The following is an 18,369-nucleotide window of genomic DNA, read 5'->3' as shown; positions in this document are numbered from 1 at the left end:
TTTCGTTTCCCTGTACTTGGCTAATACTTTCTTCCCATTAGATGGATACCCGAGTAAAAGATACTTGGGCATCTCCTTCAAAAATTCATAAGTTTACAGATGCCTCTTGCCAATATTGGATCAATCTTTTCTATTGCCCTCAGGCAAAACTAAAATTGCTGGCATATTCCTCCAACCTACTCCAATGGGCAGGAAGTACAGAGGCATTTTGCCTGCAATCCCTGTAAGCTGTCTTGGGAATTATTATATTCAACCTTAGCATAAAGAACAGCTGAGAGAGAACCTCTGCTCAGTGCACAGGAGCAGCAAAATAGGAAACATAGTGTTAGACTGTCTGAGGTATGGAAGAAAAAATAATAATGCCATTATATAAATCAATGAGGCACCCTCTTTTCAAATAATGTGTTAGTTGTTGTCACCTTATCTCAAAAATATCAAAGAAATACAAGGAATCCAGAGATGGACAACCAAATGCATTAGATATATGGGAGGCTTTCTTAATCAGGAGATACTGAAAAGACTGGGACTGTTTTAGTTTTTATGGAGAAAATAAATGAGAAGACTTGATTTCAGGAATGCTTGACAGTTCCACCATGATAGTCTCATAAGCAAACTAGGGAAAAGTGGTCTAGATGAAATTCTATAAGGTGGGTTCACAACTAGTTAAAAAAAACAGAGTAGTTATGATTCACTGTCAAACCGGGAGGACATATCTAGAGGGCTCCCACAGGGGTGTGTCCTGGATCTGGTACTAGTCAATATTTTCATTAATGACTTGGACAATGGAGTGGAGAATGTGCTTATACGTTTTGGAGTTGACACCAAGCTGGAAGAGGTTGCTAGGGCACTTTGGAGGATAGGATTAGAATTCAAAGTGATCTTGATAAATTGGAGAATTGATCTGAAATCCACAAGATGAAATTCAAAAGACAAATGCAAATAGTTACACTTAATGAAGGAAAAATCAAATGCACAACTACAAAACGTGAAATAATTTCCTAGGCTGTACCACTGCAGAAAAGGAACTGGGAAGTTACAATGTATCACAGATTTAACGGGAGGCCACAATATGATGCAGTGGCAAAAAAAGGCAAAGTATTCTGGGGTATACTAACAGGAGTGTTGCATGTAAGACACAGAAGGTAACCTCTCTCTTTACTCGGCACTCAGCCTCAGTTTCAGTGTCCTGTTTTGGGGCACCACACTTTAAAGAAGATACGGACATATTGAAAAAGGAGTCCAACAAAAATGATAAAAGGTTTAGAAAACTTGACCTGTGAGGAAAAGTTAAAAAAAATTGGTCATGTTAAGTCCTGAGAAAAGAAGACTGGGGGAACGGGGAGAAGAGGACAACGACTTGAAAACAATCCTCAAATATGTCAAGGGCCATTATAAGCAGGACTGTGATCAATTGTTTTCCATGTCCACTGAAGGTAGGACAAGGAGTAATGGGCTCAATCTGTAGCAAGGGAGATTAAGGTTAGATATTAAGAAAAACTCTAACTATATGGATGGTTAAGTACTGGAATAAGTTACCAAGGGAGACTGTGAAATCCTCATCACTGGAGGTTTTTAAGAACAGGTTAGACAAACACCTGTCAGGGATGGTCTAGGTTTACTTGATCCAGCCACAGCGTAGGGGGGAACTGGACTAGATGACCCCTCAGGTCCTTTCCAGTCCTACATATTTTGATGATTCTGTGATAGGCATATAAAAAAATGTATAGAGAAGTTGCACTGGAACTTCTTCTTTACCTTTTCATTATACGAGAGCAAGAGCAAGGGAATATCAAATTAATTGAAAGGCAACATGTTTAAAATTGATAAAAATACTTTTTTTTAGTGGAATGCATAATTATCCCCTGGAACTCATTGCAACAAGACAGAGGCCGAGAGCTTAATAAGATTAAAAAATTATTAGCCATTTATATAAAGAGTCCATACTTATACTAAATATGACAGTTTTAAAAAAGGATATAAATCCTCATGCTTCAGAGTATAAGCCAACCACTAACTGACAGGGGGAGAAAGAAACCTCAGTAGGCAGGTTATTCCACTAATTATCCATGAAAGGGTTTCTTGCACCTTTCTCTGAAATACCTGCTATTGACAATTGATGGACACAGGACACTGGACTAGACAAACTGCTATTTGACTTAGTATGGCAATGCCTGTGTTCCTATGAATATACTATTGTGGAGGGAAAATGAAAAGCCATTTGTTAATCCCTGTTTTCTCATTTCAAGTGCTAGATGTTGCCTCAGGTCATAGCTCATCCAGTCTTCAGGTAAATATGGCAATGCCTCTTACCACCTACACAGTAAATGCAGTTGGTCCAATTTTGTGAATGTAGACTCTTTAGAATTTAAATGTGACACTACATAACTGAACAAAGCTGGGACCCCCAGAATAAATTTTGTAACAGTTTACTCTAGCACTACATAACAGAGTACATATATACCCAGTTTTGATTTAATACACTGCTTTCCTCCCCATCCCTTTACCTGATTGTCGAATCCGTTGAAGGGTTTGCTGGACCAGAACCTCTGAACGAGGGACTACAATGATGAAGTCTACTTTGCTGAAGTGGCCCAGATCCAGGCTTTGATTGCCACTGTCTGCTATAGCACATACCTGGGACAAGAGCTTTCTGGCAACTGTAAGCTGAGGCTGATAAATTTGGAAGGTATCAATATTCAAATCTAGTAAAAAAAATGGCATCAAAATTTAAATTATTTTACATTAAACAGCAGCTTTCAAAATACTCTAGTTTACATCAAAGTCACTCAACAGAATAAGTCCTAGATTTATGGTGAAACTGGTGCACATCACCACAGAATCTACTTTTCAAATCAAAATTTGGTTACATACAAAATGCTCTCGGCAGGATAGTGGCAATTTTTTCATTGCAAGAAGTGCTTTGAAGCTTTCCAAGGCTGCAACTCAGTGAAACCTCAGTGCCTGAACTGCAACCATTAGGGATGGAATGCATGTAGTTCTAACCTTCTCTTGCCACATACAGTTCCTTGAACATGCCAACATATGTGGAGCAGCCATACACCGCTGAGGCTGCTGTTCTCAGGCCCCATGGAATGACACCTATTGCTCTGCTGTGACAACATGAACAATTCTCAATTACTGGGTTGCAAGCCAATTGGTGAGAACTTACCTGAAGAGTCGGACCATTCTAGTTTCTACCTTCTCGGGTGTGTGACCATGGCAGCATCAGACTGGCCACTTGTTTATGGAAATGGACTGGAATGAAAGGTGAGTGAGAGACCAAAGACCCTCAGTCAAGAGGTGGAACAGAAGTCTTGATTTTAAGGCAGCTTAGCCATGGATGTACATGGAAGCCTTACGGAAGGGGTTGCATCAAGGTTAACTACGAAAACTTTGGGGCCTGGAGTTTATCATTTCGAGAAATGTTTTCTCTAAGCACGTGTCAATGTTCACATCTGCCAAAGAACAGGTACAGTCTTACACTTAAAAATAGTTAGTGGGTATTTTTTATGCACTTTTATACATACTTCACTAGTCCTGAATAATTTAAACTCTTAACGTACTACTACCAAATTTAATCTTGTAGTAACATTTTACTTATGGCTCTGTCAGTTTTCCTCTTACAAAAAACAGTGCTGACGGATAGAAAACTTGTCTCAAAGATGTGCCTGGGAGAAAATTATTAAAAAAAACCAAAAAAACACCATTTAAAAAGATAATATATAGTAATAGTTCATTTATTTTAAGCAATATACAACTAACATCTTTGTATTTTAAGTAACAATTTGAAGATATTTTGGGCCAAATGTTGAGTGCCAATTCTGCCACCCATATGTTATTGATTTCAATGGAGCTACTTGTGGAGTAAGGCACTACACAATGTGCATAAGTGGGGCAGACTGGCCTCTGACATTTTAGTCAGTCTTTACTAAATTAATTCTTTGCATCACTGTTCACTGCAGAGGATGGGAGGGAGATTCTCACACCTGAGCCATTCTTTTTAGGCGACAGATCTGAGGAACTGTCCCAAATTGAAGTGTCAGAGGAGGTTCTGGAACAAATTAATAAACTAAACAGTAATAAGTCCCCAGGACCAGATGATGTTCACCGAAGAGTTCAGAAGGAACTCAAATATGAAATTGCAGAACTATTAATTGTAGTATGCAACCTATCACTTAAATAAGCCTCTCTACCAGACGACTGGAGGATAGCTAATTTAATGCTGATTTTTAAAAAAAGGCTCCAGAGGCAACACTGGCCAATTATAGGCCAATTATTCTAACTTAAGTACCAGGCAAATTAGCTGAAACTATAGTAAAGAACAGAATTATTAGATACAGATGAACATATGTTGGGGAAGGGTCAACATAGCTTCTGTAAAGGGAAATCAAGCCTCACCAACCTACTAGAATTCTTTGCACGAGTTAACAACCATGTGGACAAGGCTGATCCAGTTGATATACTGTACTCGGACTTTCAGAAAGTCTTTGAAAAGGGCCCACACCAAATGCTCTTAAGCAAACTAAGCATTCAGGGGATAAGAGGGAAGGTTCTCTCATGGATCTGTAACCGGTTAAAAGAGAGGAAACAAATGGCAAGAATAGTCAGTTTTTCAAGAGAAGGGAGATAAATAGTGCGATTCCTCAATGATCTGTACTGGGACCAGTGGTGTTCAACATATTCATAAATTATCTGGAAAGGGGGGTAAACAGTAAGATGGCAAAATTTGCAGACAATACAAAATTAATTAAGAAAGTTAAGTCCAAAGCTGACTGCAAAGTGTTAAAAAAGGGATCTCACAAAACTGGATGTCCAGGCAAGAAAACAGCAGATGAAATTCAATGTTGATCAGTACAAAGTAATGCACATTGGAAAACATAATCCCAACAATACATACAAAATTATGGGGTCTAAATTAGCTGTTAACCACTCAAGAAAGACCTCGGAGTCATCATGGATAGTTCTCTAAAAAAATCTGTTCAATGTGTGGTGGCAGTCAAAAAAGCAAACAGACTATTAGCAACCATTAGGAAAGGGATATATAATAAAGACAGAAAAATATCATAATGCCACTATATAAATCCATGGTACTCCCACACCTTGAATACTGCATGCAATTCTGGTCACCCCATCTCAAAAAAGATATTTTAATTGGAAAAGGTACAGAGAGGAGCAACAAAAATGATTAGGGGTTGGTACAGCTTCCTTAAGAAGACAGATTAAAAAGACTGGGACGGTTCATATTGGAAAAGAGATTACCAATGGGGATATGATAGAGGTCTATAAAATCATGAATAGTGTAGAGAAAGTGTATCGGGAAGTGTTATTTACTCCTTCACATAACACAACAACCAGTAGTCATCCAATGAAATGAATAGGCAGCAAGCTTAAAAACAAACATAAGGAAGTACTTTTTCACACAACACAGAGTCAACCTGCGGAATTTGTAGCCAGGGGATATTGTCCCTAAACCTCTGACTTCCAGAAGCTGGGATTAGACAAGAAGGGATGGATCACTTGATAACTGCCCTGTGAAGTGTCTGGTACAGGCTACTGTCAGAAGACGGGACACTGGGCTAGACGGACCATTGGTCTGACTCAGTATGGCTGTTCTTATGTTCTTATACACTCAGGCAAATTACCACTGCCTTCAATAAGAGTTCTGCCTGAGTAAAGACTGATTAAAAACTGAGAAAGGATTTGGCCCTAAATGTACAATTCAAAAACCAAAAATAAACTCTGAACAGTTAGAAACAATTAGTTAACTAAATACTGAGATTTAAAAATGGGTGGGAGAGACAGGGCTCCCTGGACCACCCCAGGTCCCACTGTCCAATGTTTACCTTTCTCTTCTCCCTCAGTTGGTGGCCCTTCAGGTAGCTCTCTGAGAGCACCTGCCTGTGGGAAGAGGGTTGGCTGTTCCTCTCTCCTTACCCTTGCAACAGAGTAGGATCTGGCTGGCACGAGGACCACTCTCTCAGGCAGCCCCTAGAGATTCAGCTCTAAGGGCTCAATCTTTCAGAGTCTATTGCCTATTCGCGGGGTTTACCTTCTACCCCTCTTCCTGGGGCATATTGCTTTGTCGTCAGTCAGGACAGCTTTGGGAGTGGTGTGTCTCACAGCTGTCTCCTTCTTGGCTGGACTACCTGTTACCAGCAGTCTCTGGATGTGGCAGCCTTCTTCCCGTTCACTGCCCCTTCCTGTGGTAAGTCCTCCCATTTTAAGATCCTCCCCCTCCAGGCTGAGCAAGCCTTGCAGGTGCATGTCAGTGTGGAACTGGCCCAGAGAAGCTTGTCAGTCTCCCCCATAGACTGTGAGGGTGTGTCCCTTCACGTACCCCACCCCTCAAGACAGGAAGGCTGTTCAGCGGTGGGTTGTTTCCATCCCCGATCTCCCATGAAAAGAAATCAGTGTAAGCATGGTCCTTTCCAGCCTGTTGTTGTACTTGGAAACTATCAGGTTGTAGTGCAAGGTACCACTTCATTATATGAGGATTCATATCCCTCATGGTCTGGATCCAGTGAAGAGGTGTGTGATCAATGATCAGGGAAAAAGGGCTACCCAACAGGTAACAGCTGTGGGCATCTACCATCCATTTGTAGCTAACGCCTCCTTTTCAATAATGGAGTATGACTTTTCCCTAGGGAATAGTTTCCTACTTAGGTATAGAACTGGGTGTTCTTCCCCTTCGTAGTCTTGCCAGAGGACAGTGCAGATGTCAGAAGTATCTGTGCATAGTATGAATTCCCAAGAAAAATCATGGCTGAAGAGCATGTGTACCTGGCATAGTCATGTTTCCAGTTCCCTGAACACTTCCTCATGCTTCTCATCCCAATGGATCTCTTAGGGTTGTTGCTTTTTATGAGATTCATAACGGGGGGCGTGACTGAGGCAAAGATGGGGATAAACCACTAGTAACATCTTGCCAGGCCAAGAAAACATCTGACTGGCTCTTTGTCTGGGGGACAGGACATGCTTTGGAGGCCTGCATCTTACTGACCACCAGCTTCACCAACCTACATCCTATGTGGCACCCCAAATAAGTTACTTTACTCATGGCCACTCTACATTTTACCGGGTTTGCCATAATTTTTGCCTCCTGTCGGGCTTTTAAACACCGCTCTTAAAATGTGAAAGTGATCTTCCCCGGTGGGATTGTAGATGACAATATCATCAATGTAGGCCACCGCACACTGATCATGGGAGTTGGGGATCTTATTCATAAGTCGTTGGAGGGTAACAGTAGTTCCACGGAGGCCAAAAAGTGTGGTCTTAAATTGGAAATGCCCAAACGGGTGGAGAAAGCAGTTTTCTCTTGCAAGGAAGGGGATCAGGGGATCTGCCAGTAACCTTTTGGTCAGATCGATAGTGCTCAGGTGCTTCGCTGGTCCCAGCCATTCAAACTCGTCCACCCTTGGCATTGGGTAGGTGTTGAATTTTGTGATGGTACTGACTTTCCTGAAGTTGATGCAGAACTGAACCATACCATCTGGTTTGGGAATGAGAACTATGGGGCTCCTCCATTCACTTCTAGATTCTATAATCACTCCCATCTCCAGTATCACTTGTACTTCCTCTCAGATCGAATCTCACATATTTTGTGGCAATGGTCTAGGGTTCTCTCGGACTACCTGGTCTGGAGTAGTCTCTAGGTGATGTTGGACCAACCACGTTCTCCACAGACGGTTGGAGAACACTGCTTCAAAGTCCCCCATTAGTTGAAGGAGTTGTTTCCTTTGTGCAGGGGACAGCACTTCACCCCCCAGTACCATTGCTGGAGCTTCATTACTGGGCGCCTGGGGCCTCAATTCTGGCTCTGCTGGAACAGGACTTATCAGCTGGGCCTCCTGTGCCCTCTAAAGTTTGAGAAGGTTCATGTGGTAGACCTTGATTTCCTTCCTCCACTCAGATAGTCTGATCTCAGTCTACAGGCCTCACCAGCCTGACCACTTTGAATGGACCCTGCCATTGGGCTATTAATTTGGACTCAGCTGTGGGCAGTAATAGTAGAACATGGTCACCCAGCTGAAAAGTCCGTAGTCATGCCTCCCTTTTGTAATGTTGTTCCTGGGTGTGCTAGGCCTTCCTCAAATTCTCCCTGGCAATCCCCCTTAAGTTTCTGAGTTGCACCCTTAACTGCAACATATATTGGGTCATACTTAGGGCCCCCATGTAGTCTTCTTCCCAGTGTTCTTGTAGCAAGTCCAAGATACACCGCGATTGGCAACCATCGAGCAACTCAAATGGGGAGAACCTCATAGAGTCTTGCGGGACCTCCCTTATGGCAAATAGGAGTAGTGGGAGTGGTCAGTCTCACTGCTTGGGGTTGCCATTGACAGAGCACTTCATCTCTTTCTGTGTCTTATTAAACCACTCTATTAAACCATTGGTCTGTGGGTGGTACATCAAGATCTTCAAGGACTTGACCTTTAGAAGGGAGCATAATTCTTGCATCAGTTGGAAAGTGAATTTAGACCCTTGGTCTGTTAATATTCTGCAGGGAAACCCTACCTGTGAGAAGAGTTTCAAGAGCTGTGGAGCTATGGGTGTCACTTCTGGGGAGCAAAGAGGAACAGCTTCTAGATACCTGGTTGCATAGTCAACAATCACAATGATATACAGATGCCCTGCTGCAGTTTTTTCTAGAGATCCGACCATGTCCACCCCTATCCTCTCCAAGGGGGTCTCAATCAAGGGCAGAAGGACTAAGGGTGCTGATTAGCTGACACTCTGGGCAGAAGAACAATCTTCTCTCACTTCATGGTGTGCACCTGGCCAACAGAATTGGGCTAATATGCAAGCAGGGGATATCAGGCGCCATCTGCCACACAGCCTGGATGTACTGGCATGGTACTAGCAGCTGGTTCCTCATCAATCCAGTTTGCTGAATCTTCTCGATTTGATACAAGCACCCTTTCTTGAGTGCAAAGTGTGGGTATCGTTCGCCTCTCTGAGGCTCTGTCACTTCTCCATTTATGGGGGTCAGTTGCTCATGTGCACAGTTTAATATAGTGTTGCTCCTGTGTTCTAACAAGAAATTCCTGTCCCGTAGGAGAGCTTCCAGGTCCTGATGGCCTGCCTCTTCCTCCCCTGTGGGGGTCTGTCACTGTATTGCTAGGGACATCCCTTCCCCAGAGTTGTCAGCTTCTCCAAGACTTATCAAGCTCCCAGGAGATGGTGTCTCCACTTAACCCCTGTTCTTGTTTGCACCTGAGAGCTAATGACCTGCCCCCCCCCCCCGAAAAAAAGCACCCCTCTCAGCCTATGATCACAGGGTAGGCCAACTTTTCTGCTAAGGTTATGGTTATGACTGCAGTATGGGCTCCCACCATCAGCTGTAGCTGGTGGCTGGGGTAGGACTTGACATAGCCATGGATACACTGAAGGTCAATCATGTTCTTAGGAGTAGTGTCACTTCCCACCATGGAGGTCTGGACCACTATCTGGCTGCAGCCAGAGTCCAAGCCTTGAATCAGCTTCCCTTGGACCATAACAGATATAATCACCTTGGGGGAGTTTTTTTTCCAGCCCTGGGTTTCCACCGTTCAGCCTTGGGCATAGTCACATTCCATCAGCATTCACTTCCTCTTTATGTGCCCTGTCTGTCCACAAGACTACCATGTTAATGGGCTGGGTTGCCAGACTCTTTCCTAAGTTTAGGGAAGCCTGTCTCTGGGGTGCCAGCTGGACGTCCATCTGTGAGCCATGCTTCAGTGGTCTGGGGTACCCGCTGGTCCCCCGCCAGCCCCCCAGCAGCATTGTACTTGCACTCTGCCTCCTTTTCCCCCTAGGGCTGCCTTGCACCTAAGTGGCAATCTGTCCATCTGGGATGACCCCCTTAGGACTGATTCCCTGTGGTACAGTGCTGTGGGCTCTGGCTCATCCCCCTCCCAGGTCCCTTGCCCTGCTGATGTCTGGAGTGATTCTGCCTTTAGTGACCCTTCAGCTTCTACAAAGTCCTCTGTTAACCTGACTGCTTTTGATAGCATCCCTGGGTGATGCTGGAGTACCCACTCCCTGTCCCCCATGGGCAATAATCTTTATAAACTCCTCCGTTGGCCTCAGCTACTTAGGTCCCTTAGTGTTCCTCTGGGTGGAGCCACTTCCAGCAGTGTTCTTTCAGCCGTTGTGCTACTGTTCAGGATCATGCCCTCTTAAGGTATCTCTTGGCCATAAACTACTGGCAGTGGGTCTCTTCTGAAATATCCACATAGTCCAAAATGGTGGATTTCACTTGCTTGTAATCTTTCACCCGCTCCAAATCCAGATTACAGGAGATGGCATGCATCAAGTAAGGGGCCAGGATTGGAGCCAATTGTTCGAGAGGCCAATGGGCTGCCAGTGCCACCCTCTCAAATGTGAGTAAAAAGGCTTCAAGGTCATCCTCCAGTCCCACCTTGGTGAGCTTTACTGGTGCAGGTGGAGGGACCCCTTCAGTGGAAGTGTGAAGCGCCCGTCTCCCCTTGTGGCCACAGGGTTGGTACTATCTGCTGTAACACTTCCTTTGGGAACTCTTGCTGCTGGGTCATCAGTTTCCTCAGCAGATAATGTTTTGGGTGGCTTTAACCCGCCGCTGGGTTGTCCACAGCTGCAGCAACTGCTGTTGTTGGGTACCCTGTGCTGCTGCTGCCGCCTCTCCGCTACCCACTTATACTATGCTCCAGTTCCAATGTATGTGAAGCAGCTGAGCTCAAACACCTCAAAGGCTCCCCCTCATTTTTTGACCACTTGTATCAGGCGTAGTTTATCCATTCTCCCCAATTTGTGGGGATGGTGGGGCTCCCTGAGTCCCCCCAAGTCTCACTGTCCTTTGTTTACCCTCTCTACTCTCCCAGTTGGCAGCCCTTGGGGGACCTTTCTGAGGGCAATTGCCAATGGGCAGGGGGTTGGCTCCTCTTCTTCCCTTCCCCTTGCAAGAGAAGAGGATCTGGCTGGCACGAGGACCAGTCTCTCAGGCAGCCCCTAGAGATACAGGGGTAAGGGCTCAGTATGTCAGAGTTTATTGCCCTTTGTGGGGTTTACCTTCTACCCCTCTTTCTGGGGCATACTGCTTTGTTGTTAGTGCATCTCGTGGCTGTCTTCTCCTCAGCTAGATTCTCTGTTACCAGCAGTCCCTGGGTGGAGGAGCCTTCTTCCTGTTCACCGCCTCTTCCTGTGGTAAGTTCCCCCCTTTTAAGCTCCTCCCCCTCCAGGCTGAACAACCAGTGTAAGGGTGTATTTCTTCACAAAAGGAAAATTACTGCACACGAACATAACCACAAATAAGAATTGGACCAAAATTTTGCTCATTCTTCAAATAAAACCCAAGTTGAACTTTTAAGGTATTGTCTTCACTAGGAAAGAAAGGTGTGCATGGCAGCCTACTTTTTAACTTGAACTGCTGTCCTCTGCTTAGGCTACGAACTGCTTTCTCTTTGCTACGATTTTACCTTGTTAGCTTGCTTGAGTTAAGAACACACCTTTTTTCCCTAGTGAAGGTAAGACCTTATCAAGGTTTCAAATTGATCCATACTGGCCCCCAAAGGAATCTCAGAACTCATAGAAAATCAGTTTTACTTATTTCGCCAATCCTATTATATATATAAAAAAGTAAATCATGAAATGTTATGTTGAATGGTAATGTTCTGAAAAGGTAAGAGGTAATTAAATTCAACATTAAGGCAGCGAGTCCATCCTCAGCTCATCCATTTTGACTATATATTACATATCGCACTGAACATAATTAAATAATAGTGGTATTTGTACTTCTATAGCACTTTCCAAACATTGATTAAACCTCACAGCTCCTCTGTGTGGTAGGTATAATCAGCATTTCACACACATGGAAACTAAGGTGTATCATGGCTAAGTTGGCTTAGACACTTGTACAAGGTCACATAAGCAGTCTGGACACAATCAGAAACAGAACACAGATCTCTTGTGCTTTAAGCTTAGACTGTATTTTCTCTTCAGGAATAACAAGGTGTAATCAGTCCAGAGAGTTAGCCATAAATGGGAATTTCTGTATGTTCCAGTTAGTTTGTAGCACAAACTGAGAACAAAGATATTTTAGCTTAAGAACTGTCAAAGGGAGCAAGAGGAAATGTTACTATAGCACAAAAAGCTATTACAAAAGACCCTTGGCCAAGATTATTGCTGTGGTTTTCCTTCTTGCATTCAGCCAGTGATACTAACGATTTTGGCCTGGCTGAACAGTGTCCTCAGACTACTTTGTGGAACATGCATTTTATGAAATCCAGCAAAGAAAAACATTACCCGAGTCTTGTGTTGAAACCATGGCAGCTGCCTCCTGAGATGACACACATTCATTAACATCTCCTTTGAAAGGGATTATAACATTGTCCCCTCGCTGCTGCTGCATTTTCTCTAGCAATTTGTCCAAATCATCACCTATTTAAGAATTTAAAAAATAAAATATGTCGGAAGGAATTAAAGATGAGTAATGAAAATCTTTATAACACGTGTTCCAATATGTCACATTGACTTTCCTCAGCTTTTCTAGTGACTGGGCATTTGTAAAAAGTTCAACTCCAAAAGAAAACCACAGTTGGATGTTTCATAGTTGCTCCTTTACAGCTTGCAGCAATATATGATGATCACAAAGGAACAGATACCCTGCAAATGTGTTGACTGATTAGCACACAGAAGCCCCATGCAACTATAGATGCCCTGCAATCAGATTCAGCATATGAAGTGGTTAAAATAGATTGAAACAGGATGGGGAACTCTCACTGCCCAGCCGAGGAGGAGAGAAAGAGCACACCTTCATGCCCATTACCCCAACCCCAAGGCAGTGAGAGGAGGGGAGCTCTTCCTTGGCTTTTAATAGCAGATGGGGAGCTGCATTTCGCTCCCTGCCCCTTACATTAACCCCTGAACAGAAGATGCACAAAAGAATCAGGAGATTCATCCATTAGATTCATCCGCAGAAACTTCAGATCCTTACAGTCACTCACCTAAAGACGTGTTTTTGAAATGTGATGCCAAGAAACTAACTTTTCCTGTGATGAGCTCATAACTGATCTCTTTTAAAAACTCACTGGTTGTCAGCATACTTTCTGCCAGTGCCCTAGACTGATACTGACCTAGAGAACAGAAAGGACAGAGGTTAAATACAGTGCATTCTCATTATAAACTCCCCAGTATGTAACGCCTTATGGAAGTGACGTGCTCGACTAATCTTCAGCATTGGGTCTCTACTGCCTTTTGCAGAAGAGATCGGGGGGTATCAACAAGAAACATAGTCAAGTCTATTCTGATAGAACACAGGAGAATATATTCTGTCATCTTAGCACACTCTTTGCAAGCTAGTGTTCACAATCACGCTGGTCCATGAGGTATTCTGTAGCAAAAGGAGATATATAGTATAAGTACTTGCTTCTCAGAGGGATGGAAATTCTGGTAAAATGTGAAGAGGAAGTTGTCCTATTTTTTTCACTTTGGTGGACAAGACTAATTTGTTTACATAAGAAAGGGAGGAGCATAGTCAAAAATTAATCTTCTTTCAGGCATACACATACACATGTGCACACAAATGTTGTAGAAAAATCAGCCTGGCAGAAACAGTGCCCTATATTTTATATTGTTATGCAAAATAATTGTAGTTTAGTCATTTGGACTGAGTGGTCAGCATTACAATGTAAAAATAGTATAGCTGCCATGGAAATCAGGGAAAGATATGTACACTATTTTGTATAAAGGACACCTTGGGGCCAATCCCCAAGGCAGCTATACCGAAGAGCAAGTTTTCAAGTATCCCAAGCGCAGGGATCCTGTAAGGCTAGTGAATCTGCTCCAGGGAGGAGCTGCTGGAAAGCATGCAGCTATTCTTCTCTCACCAGCCAATGTCCTTGTAGACACTACTACACAAAGTTCTAGTGGAGCAAAAGGAGAAAGAGAAACGTGATTGCACAGGTGTAAAAGGGTACCAAAAACTATTAAGGAGAGGTTAAAGATGAACCACTTGATCAAAATGCATAATGCAACTGCACATGTAACCACATCATATTATAAAGTTACTCACCTAAGACTACTACACAGAATTCATTTCCTCTGTTCTTTGATGCACAGATTGCAACAACATAATCTGGTAGCCTTTGCTGATGTTTCATTTCATTGAGAGATCTCAGTGTTTCTGAAATGCCTTCAGCCAGAGAATTCTGGGTAACAACCACATGCACCAGGTCCCGAGATACACTGGTGATTAACCTAGCAAGCCAAGGGAGTTGACCTGGTGACACTGAGATACACTGACCGCTCATTTGCAAGGATCGCTCTCTCAGTGTGAACTCCTGCATAGCTTTCAGCATGATCTGTTCAAATTCCTCCCTGAGAGGTATCTGGTCAGGACCTAAATTAAAAAATATCATCTGTCATCAAAAAGTTGTCACACCAAGATCAATCATTTGCTCATCTAGTTAGGACATTCTTTCATCATTATATAGCATTTTTCACATTTTAAAATGGATACTTACCAGTGTGAGCATATTCTCATTTCTTCACTATAGAAGCCATTTTGTTTTTTAGATAAAAAATATGTCATCTGCTCCCCAGTTTCTTTGCCCTCAATAATCAGAAAACTAAACTAGATACATCTAGGCTCCAGCAGTCCAGAGATCAAAACTCTCAATGATCACTCTCAAACCTTAATCATGACCATACAGCTTGCCAAAGATATCAGAAGGTCCAGCAGTCTGCTTTTTCCCCAGTATCTCCACAAGTAACCTGACCATGGAAATAACTATGTATATTTGATTCTGATTTTTTTCAATAATGTAATGTAACAAAATTCAAACTTCTAATCTTAAGAGCTGTATATATAATGCTGGAACTCACTTGCTGGACTTTCAAAATTTAGATCATGAATTTGAACTGCTGAGTTAGAGGTGTCAGGCTTTATACCTCAGTATCAATCTCTAGAGTTACCCACTTTTATTAACATTTGCCTCACTAAAATAAATCTAATGAACACTTCCCAAGGATATCCTAGAATTGGCAAAACAATATTCACAAATGTAGAACAAGAAATAGCCATACTGTGCTAAAATTCCTCCCCAGTGCCACAGGAGATAGGTTCACAGATATAGATTTGGTATTTCAGCATTTTGACCTTCAATACCAAAGAGCAAGCCATTAGACAACAAAAATATGTAAAATGTCCAACTGCACTTTATGGATATTTGAAGTCAAAAAAACTTGGGGTGAGGCAGGGAGAGGAAAGGAAATGGAATGGTTTTCTGAGAAGTGGAGGAAGGAATTATTAGTGTCAATTGCAAAAATCTGGAAGCAGTTTTTCATGACAAAAGCCTACAACCAGTCTACCACCACTGCTAGCCGTGTTAGACATAGTGCATACCACATCAATATTGTATTATATACAGCATGTGGGCAGTTACATTAACTGAGTTATCTTCTGTATACCCCCTTTTGGTAGATCTATGTTTATATCTTCCCTTCAGAATTGACTCAATTACTGAGATGTACCAAAGTATCACATCTCAGATCTTTGAAGAGCTGGTTTGGGGGAAAATAACTTTAAAAAAATATATATGGAGATATACCTATCTCATAGAACTGGAAGGGACCTTGAAAGGTCATTGAGTCCAGCCCCTGGCTTTCACTAGCAGGACCAAGTACTGATTTAGCCCCAGACCCCTAAGTGGCCCCCTCAAGGACAGAGCTCACAACCCTGGGTTTAGCAGGCCAATGCATAAATCACTGAGCTATTCGCTCTCACCAATGATCTGATGAAAAAATTGTTGAACTGGCAGGGGGGGCAGGAGGAATGATCACCATAACAACTCCTAGGGGAATTCTGCATCAAAAAATTAAAAATTCTGCACACAATATTTTAAAATTCTGCAATATTCTGCATATCTTATTTGTCAAAATAATGCAATATAATTACTCATTTCAATTATTTCAGTAATTTATTTAAACTACAATACAATGGATGGAGAATAGGAGTGGGGAGCACTGGAGGAAATCCCCAAACCCTCTTGCCTTGGAGCTAGGTTTGACCCTTTATTTCTAGTTATAGTCAACAAACATATGCAGCCATATTCTCAGCCCAAAGATTTAGACCAGTTCTAATCACTAAAGCACTATAAGCATTTATAAGGCCATACTGTCCTTTGCGCCACATAACAAGCCTCTGAGTGCACCCCCTCTGTGCGCGCGCGCACACACACACACACACACAATTTACTGGGACTAAAGAGATTAAATTGCTACATATGATGAGGTTCGGTTCAAAGGGCATTGTATCATAATACCACAAAACATGAGGTTGGAAATAGTAAATAAGTATAACCCACAGTGCCCATCTGGGTATACTATGGTGTAATAAAAGAGCTCAAGATGCCTCACACTTGTCACCCATGAATGCTGCCATCAAAAACAAGGTATCCAAATGTGAAATCTGTAATAAATACTACAAAAAGAATGCAAAGGAACCACTGAAACCACACAGGTTTCCTGATCACTTTTGGTCTGGAAAGATTACGACTTATTCACAGATAACCGCTCTTTTTTTTTTTAAAAATTGAGGTATTGCTATATCGTACAATACAACAACTCACCATAAATTTCATTTTTCTATAAATGAATCAACAATGGAAACTGACCCACAACCACAAATAGCTCAGTTTTGCAATACTCTTTGCGGTATCAGTTCAGACACATTATATAAAGCCCTTCCTATGCACAGTCAAATGAGCTAAGAGAAAAATCAGCATAAAGAGCAAATAACTTGATTAAAAATACCCTGAGGATTCCAGAGGAGCCACAGCATATTACCACACAACTCACAATACTTTGTTTGGGTCCCCCGCTCAGAGAGATTCATAGGCAATCGGGCAAAAACCATAGTGACAATGCCTAACAAGTTTCTTGAGCCAAAGGCAATTATTCTGAAGTAATAATAGAAGAGTTACTGGAACAGAAGAAATTTTATGACAAGAATGCCAAACAATTACCCACCAGTGCTAATAAGAGAGAATGTTAGATGGCAACCTGCCAAAGTAACAGCTACATTGTCTGCACCAAGGTAATGAATCATAAATCACCCCAAGCATAAGTAAAGAGGAACCGGAACCCTAAACAAAACCACAGAAGACACTGGCTCTCTTTTCTAATTACATCAAAAATGCTAAGACAGTGTCCCTGTGCTGATCCAAGTAACGCATGTCCGCCAAGTTACTGACTATGAAAAACACCAGGAGTAGTAAACACAAGAGAGGTTATTTTACTTCTTTATTTGGCACTAGTGCAACTGCTGCTGGAATAGCGTGTTCAGTTCTGGTGTCTACACTTCAAGAAGGATGTTGATAAATTGGAGCAGGTTCAGAGAAGAGCCACAACGATTAAAGGATTAGAAAGCATGCCTTACAGTGACAGACTCAAGGAGCTCAATGTTTAGCTTAACAAAGAGAAAGTTTAGAGGTGAACTTCATAACAGCCTACAAGTACCTACATGGGAAACAAATATTTAATAATGGTCTCTTCAGTCTAGCAGAGACAGGTACAACATAATTCAATGGCTGGACGTTGAAGCTAGACAAATTCAGACTGGAAATAAGGTGTACATTTTTAACAGCAAGAGTAATTAACAGTCCTAGTCAACATATCCATAAATGATCTGGAAAAAAGGGTAAGCAGTGAAGTGGCAAAATCTGCAGATGAAACAAAACTACGCAAGACAGTTAAGTCCCAGGCAGATTGTGAAGAGTTACAAAGGCTCTTTCAAAACTGGGCAACAAAATGGCAGATGTAATTCAGTGTTGATAAATGCTAAGTAATGCACATTGGAAAACATAATCCCAACTATACATATAAAATGATGGGTTCTAAATTAGCTCTTACCACTCAAGAAAGAGATCTTGGAGTCATTGTCGACAGTTCTCTGAAAACACCAACTCAGTGTGCTGCGACACTCAAAAAAGCTAACAGAATGTTGGGAATCATTAAGAAAGGGATAGATAAGACTGAAAATATATTGCCTGTATATAAATCCATAGTACACCCACATCGTGAATACTGCATGCAGATGTGGTTGCCTCATCTCAAAAAAGATATATTGGAATTGGAAAAGGTTCAGAAAAGGGCAACACAAATGATTAGGGGTATGGAATGGCTGCCATATGAGGAGAGATTAATAAGACTGGGACTTATCTTGGAAAAGAGACGAGTAAGGAGGGATATGATATAGGTCTATAGAATCATGACTGGTGTGGAGAAAGTAAATAAGGAAGAGTTATTTACTCCTTCTCATAATACATGAACTAGGGGTCACCAAATACAATTAATAGGTAGGTTTAAAACAAACAAAAAGTAGTATTTTTTCACACAATGTACAGTAAACTGTGGAAC

The 18,369-nt window shown here is 42.1% G+C and overlaps 1 protein-coding gene across 5 annotated transcripts in view; it reads right to left on the bottom strand.

Moving 5' to 3' along the window:
• The window catches only part of GREB1L (GREB1 like retinoic acid receptor coactivator), a 208,358-nt gene that overhangs the window by 54,957 nt on the left and 135,032 nt on the right, over positions 1 to 18,369 (bottom strand). For all 5 annotated transcript variants that reach the window (XM_030552886.1, XM_030552887.1, XM_030552889.1 and 2 more), the window contains 4 exons: positions 14,024 to 14,350; positions 12,957 to 13,085; positions 12,256 to 12,390; positions 2,505 to 2,702 (listed from right to left, as the gene is read on the bottom strand). In XM_030552886.1, the coding sequence (XP_030408746.1) occupies positions 2,505 to 2,702; positions 12,256 to 12,390; positions 12,957 to 13,085; positions 14,024 to 14,350 (789 nt within the window). The remainder of the gene's footprint in view (positions 1 to 2,504; positions 2,703 to 12,255; positions 12,391 to 12,956; positions 13,086 to 14,023; positions 14,351 to 18,369) is intronic.

This window comes from Gopherus evgoodei, chromosome 2, assembly GCF_007399415.2.
Source record: "Gopherus evgoodei ecotype Sinaloan lineage chromosome 2, rGopEvg1_v1.p, whole genome shotgun sequence".
Classification (NCBI taxonomy): Eukaryota; Metazoa; Chordata; order Testudines; family Testudinidae; genus Gopherus; species Gopherus evgoodei.
The sequence above is the reverse complement of the archived record's forward strand: the minus strand, read 5'-3'. Positions and strand labels throughout refer to the sequence as shown.